Source organism: Schistocerca serialis, chromosome 3 (assembly GCF_023864345.2).
Source record: "Schistocerca serialis cubense isolate TAMUIC-IGC-003099 chromosome 3, iqSchSeri2.2, whole genome shotgun sequence".
In the NCBI taxonomy this organism is placed as follows: domain Eukaryota; kingdom Metazoa; phylum Arthropoda; class Insecta; order Orthoptera; family Acrididae; genus Schistocerca; species Schistocerca serialis.
In genome coordinates this window covers 73400602-73406601 of record NC_064640.1, presented here as the reverse complement: position 1 = coordinate 73406601, position 6000 = coordinate 73400602, and the positions used below count along the sequence as shown (strand labels likewise).

At 36.3% G+C, this 6000-nt stretch overlaps 1 protein-coding gene across 2 annotated transcripts in view; it reads left to right on the top strand.

Moving 5' to 3' along the window:
- The first annotated feature begins 846 nt into the window (after window positions 1-846).
- LOC126469732 (carnitine O-palmitoyltransferase 2, mitochondrial) overlaps window positions 847-6000 on the top strand; it is a 152536-nt gene continuing 147382 nt past the window's right edge. The window contains exons 1-4 of one of the 2 annotated variants that reach the window (XM_050096934.1): window positions 847-1204; window positions 1789-1847; window positions 2083-2129; window positions 4286-4696. In XM_050096934.1, coding sequence (XP_049952891.1) covers window positions 1815-1847; window positions 2083-2129; window positions 4286-4696 — 491 coding nt within the window. In that variant the 5' untranslated portion in view covers window positions 847-1204; window positions 1789-1814. Of the gene's footprint in view, window positions 1205-1247; window positions 1392-1788; window positions 1848-2082; window positions 2130-4285; window positions 4697-6000 lie in introns of those variants that run through there. The other variant, XM_050096935.1, reaches the window with a different exon arrangement.

Below are 6000 nucleotides of genomic sequence, written 5' to 3'. Positions count from 1 at the left end.
CATTTACATTTGGACAACATCCATACAATATTTATTGTCTATGGAGGGATAAATGAAACAAGCATATAATCTGACTGTCCCTCGAACAAATTATAACAAGAGTTACGGGAATTAGTAGTGCTGATGTTGGCAACATCTATATAGACGTATCGAGATTGTAAATATTTAAATAAGTTGTGTAGCTACTTTCAGTTATGCTATTAGACTACATAATAGAAAAAGTAATTGAGGACTATTTAAGCTATTAGACTATAGAGTAAAAAAGGAATTGAGGACTAATAAACGGAAAACGAATTGTATTAGCATAATGAAAATATGTATACAACCCACTTGACGTCAGTGAAGAACGTAATATATTTCGTAAAGTATTTTAAGGTCCCCAAGAAAAGCGTTTCAAAACAAGTTTAATAAATTAAAATTCTCCTTTATTTTAAATTTATTTTTATACGTATTAGAAGGAACATGAATATTAACTGCAACTGTTGCCAAATATAGTTTCTATGGGAAAACTTCTCGACACAGTGTCGTTCGTCATTGCTGGACAAATCGCTCGTGTTTGTGTGTGTCCAGGCGAGTGGCGGATTGCAGTGATCCGTCGACCGCGTATCGGTTTATGGGTACTGCATCGGTACTATTCCGTCTTCAAAGCATTGCTACTTCCCGTTACTTGGCCTGTGCGAAATTGGCTACGGTTGTATGGTGGAGAGACCGAAAACCAATATAAAAAATAAAACAGATGATACTCATGTACACACAATTGTCTCTGGTTAGCGTCTCGAGATGTCGATTCGCGTTTAGTCTTTAAAGGGCGCGTAATTTTTGTTGTTTAATTTATAGATTCAAACATATTTGTATTAGTTTGGAATTGATAATACATTAGCGCAAACATTTGCGTCGTACTCCAAAGGTTACGATGAGGAGCATTTTATTCATGGATTCTTTCTATGTATGGATTCATATGTGTTTAGCGAACAAAGTCTGAAGTTCAGTTTCTCCCAGGCGCATTCCGACGGTAGTGTACTATTACTGTCTGCGGTTGACGTAGCATGTCGTCTGCTACCTAATCGCTACGGTAACTTCGGAAAAATCAACGTAATTGGCCTATAGTATGAAAGATATTGTCATTATACTGATATCCAATTCTGACCTGTGAACACTATTAATCGACGTAAGATACTTCAATCTCCGGCGCTATTATCAGAGCGTAAGCTGACTTTTTAAGTTAAAGTTATCGTTAGGGAGGTTCCTTGTATAAATTATTGGAAAAATAAGAGTGTTTATATGTTGTGGAAATAATAATTTTGCCGCCCACTGCCGACTCGCTGAAAGGTTTCCTTCCAGTGTTTAACGTGTTTAGTATCCGTTGTTTCCACAGTGAGCGACGTGCAATGGTAATTTGGGACCGCATGCTAAACATATTCATAGTAGCGTTAGTAAAATCGAATTCAGAGGTATACATGGATATACATAAAAAACAAATATTTGGTTTTCGTGTAATATCTTGCCGTGTTGACATTAGTTGTATCATACCGAGTGCATTGCGTTGCCTTTTATTATAAAGTAGTAGAGGAATAGAAGTGTGTTTGTTATTGCTGGGAACTCGCATATGTGGAAACTCAATTTTTTAAAAAAAATATTTGTTTATTGTTGTCCTTTCGGTAAAAGTATTGAGCCAAAATGTAAATACCATCGTTCTGTTTTGTGTGTGTTGTTGTTTTATAAAGGTTAATACAGTTTTATTTTCAGGTCGTTTCTCATTTTTGTTTATCTTCTTTCTTTTGTTTTCAGGCGTTAAACTCATTCTGTAATTAAACATGGCACAAAAACAACTTTATGTCAGATGCAAGGTAAGGAAACCCATGCTCTAAAACTTACAACACCCATAGATTATACTGCATGCAGCAAAGAATTCTCAATATGTTATAAACGTATAGCATGTGTTTTCAGTTTTGTCTGTGTGTGCATAAAAAGCTTAAATTGTTTAAGTTACCAGATATATGTGCACAAGGCATGTATACGAATATCTTGCTTCTAAATAAAAATATTTTCGTACACTATACAATATCTTCCTTATTGTTTCAGCTGAAAATTCCACCAGCACCGCACCGAGTAAACGTGAGGTTCAAAAGGTATGAATATTACTTCATTTGGTGTGCGCTTGGTGATACTTTACATGGCATGATAAATATGATGTTGCCTACTTTTCTTCCTATTTGTCTCCTCTTCAGCTACTTAGTGCACAGAAATATTCTTATGGCAAATATTTCTTTTCTAAAGTGACTTTCAATTGCTCCAGCTATAGTCACCTTGACAGGAGATAGTGTCAGCTAATAAAAAATTGTTTCTGGGAATACTTTGGCAGGTAGATGTTGTAGCCAGTTATGTTAACTATGATACTCTCATTCAAAAGTTAAAATATAATGGAATAGTTGACACATCATGCTTGTGGTTCTGTCTGCATGATGGAAAACATCATGCACTTCCTCCACATCCATCACATAGCAGTAGGGAGACTGTATGTTATGAAATGAGTCAAACTGAACCATGGGATGATAAAAGTGTGAGAATAAAAACTAATGCAATATTTTGAATGTATCAGCAGATTGATTGTTGTTAAATTATGACTATACTCAGAGCATACAGTTCCATACTCTTCAGAGAATGCTGGAAACTATAACTGTCACTAACTGCTTCAAACAGTGAATGCAAGAAATTGGTTCGTCTCTCTTCTCTTTTGGTTAAGTATTGTAAAGGAAAGTAGATTCAGTAAAAGAAGTGATCTGTCAAAACAACAGGCAGCTCAAATTTTTATTTAAAAGGAACACATACAGATCCAATACTTTCTTTCTTTCAAACCATTGTGTAGAACTGTAAACCACATTTGTGAAAATCAGTTTTCTGCAGAATTTTGGAACACATTTTGTGTGTGAATATGAGAACTTCAGTGAAGTGAATCAGCTTGTCTGTTGAAGCTAATGTTGCTTTCAGAAGTGACAATCATTTGAATCGCTGCAAGACTTTTTCCCTTTTTCAGATATGGAATTGTGCATAGTGTTGGTCAGGATGTCGTACTTCTTGACCTGTTTAAGGCTTCTTATACACTACCTTATGGTAGTTTTTCAGTACAGTATTCAGTTGATTAGGTGCTGCTGCTGAGTTGAGAATATTTTGTAATGCAGAACCCAGGGTCAATATTGTGAATGAGCATGCCTGATGGAAATTTTGAACAGGTGTGTTTCAGGGAAGTGTTATGCAACTGATACTGTTCATCATTGTCAAATTCGTTAGCGTTTATAGGGGGGGAGGGGAAGAGAGTAGTAACCTCACAGACTTGTGGGCAAACATGAGCTGTCAGCATTTTGAGAATGTCTCTCCGTGAAGCACACCTTTTTTGTAGTGTCACCTTCCTGCCCCAACTAGGAAGTCCTTAGTCTAACTGCAAATTATGTTGTTATGTAAGAGTGTGAAGATGCATTATTAAATGCTTTCAGAAGTTAAAGAAGACATTAACCTGAGGCCATTTGACTATAGCTTTCTGGATTTTGCAGATGAGAGGAAGCTTCATTTCATAGATTAGGTTCAATTAGAATTGATTTGATTCCTTGTGAGATGTTTGGAGTCCAGAAAAGTAAACATAAAATAGCACATATGTTCCATAATTCTACATGAAATTGTTGTTAGTGAGATAGGGCTGTAGTTAAGACACATTTGTCTTGCGACTTTTAGATTGCAACAAACTGTGACTTTTTCCAGTCATATGGGACACATTTGTTTCAGTGAACTATTTTAAACATTGCTGTGCATTAACCCACTGTGCTTAAACTGGTGCTGCTTCAAAGTCACCAAAGTAATTGGTACTGTTCATCAGTCTTCTTCTATTTGCCTCTCCGAAGCTGATGTCTTTTCTTGTTGAATTTTTCTAATGGCGGAAATGTGGATCCCGAGAGAGAGACCATTTTATTGATCAAATATAATTTATTGCATTTGCAAAACTTTCAAATGGGACACATTTATTTCAGAAATCTGAGCTACACGGCTCTACTGTAATTCTGATAATTGTCATAGACACAATGAAGTATAAAATAGTCCCCAGACTGTGTTCCATTAAATGCAATAATCTTTGAGAAAAGAAAAGAAAAGCTTGTTGTGATTTACAGTTGTAATTAAGTGTAGACTTAAGAGCTAGATCTATACTCTTTATGAATACATAATCACAGTGATTGTACAGTGATGTATTATACAATAGTGTTTCACTATGTAAATAATTTATTTTTTACAATTTCAGGTTTCTGGCCTCAGATACGGAATATCAGTTTCTACAACAGAGTAAAATTCCTACTTACCACTTTCAACCTTCACTACCGAGACTTCCAGTTCCTAAACTTGAAGATACTTGTGCTCGATACTTGGCTGCACAGCAGCCATTATTGCTACAGAATGAGTTTGAAATGACAAATAAGTATGTCAGTGATTTTGCTGCAAAAGAAGGCAAACAACTGCATGAAGAACTAAAAGAAATAGACAATAGAAACAAACATACAAGTTACATATCTGAACCTTGGTCTGATATGTATTTGAAGGACAGAGTTCCGTTGCCCATAAATTACAATCCATTAATTGTATATGTGAATGAAGAAAACAGTGAATACAACACACAAGTTATAAGAGCTTCTAACCTGCTTATCTCTTCATTGAGGTGAGATTGAAATTTAATTTTATTTCATTTCTAATATTGGTAGTGATTTTTGGTGGTTGAGTGTAGAGTAAAGGATAAAAGAGCACTAATGGGCAATCAAATTTGAATCACTGCTGTGTTAGAATCCACTTGGGTTGCTTGCTTAAGTGCAATAGTTCACTCTGTTGCATAACCACAGCTTGTGAGACTTTTTACCAGCTGTTTGAGTGAGAGTTACACACAGATTCGGCAAGACATTATCTCTTAAAGCATCATGTTGATGTGAGTTGTATAGGGTGATCCACGCATTGAGTAATCAGTGAGTTTTCTATTAGCTGTCTGAATGGTGTATCAGAAATACCGTATTTTGGGGTAAATTACTGTTGCCAAGTGTGGTCAACAAAATGCACATGGTAGGTCTGCTTCTAACTTCCTAGGATTGTAATAGCATATACCTTAACCATGCGGCAGGTTGAATACCAGATCAGTGCTGGGAACAACAACATATTCACAGCAAGACCATCAACACAGCCATCTCATTTAGCTAGGGAGTGCAGATGTGTGTTTTCCAAACAATTACTTTTGCTAGTTGTGTGCCATAGAGTATAGTATTTAGCATGTGTAGGGACCACACCAGTAGGCAATTTAAATGTCAAAGATTACTTGGACTGACATATCACGGTTCACATCAGGCTATAATGATTGAAAATGGGCACTTCAGGAGAAGATAGTGAATAGTCCCTTGTTGCCAGCAGTTTGATATCCTCATGCTGCCCACAGCTCTTCTTGGATCTGCGAAAGGTTATCAGCTTTTATTAAGTGTGGTTATTTGTGACATTCCATGTCCAGTTGGTAAAAGTTACATAGGACAAATGATACATGCTGTACAAGAATGGTGCAACAAACACTAGTTGGACACCCATCTTCTACAGCCCTGCAAATCTGTAGTGGCAGAGCATCGAATTTCCACTTACCATTTCATGGATTGTAGATAAGTCAAGATACTGGCTATAGCCTCATCGTATCCTGATTTACTAGTCAAAGAAGCTGTGGAAATGCAACTAATATAAAATCTTCTCAACCAAGACAAATGTTTCCAGCTCTACAAATCATGGGAACCACTCATTTCACATCTGTGCTCTCTGGGGCATTATTGCTTTGCCAGGCATTCCAGCACAAGGCATCCATTTTAATAATTAATAATAATTGCAAGCTCTGTTGGTTTGTTGACTTTGCACTTGCTTCTTAGTTACATTAAGCTCTATCTATGACTGACACTCTTGTTGCCAACAGTCTTATCTATGATTCATGTACATTAATTCCAC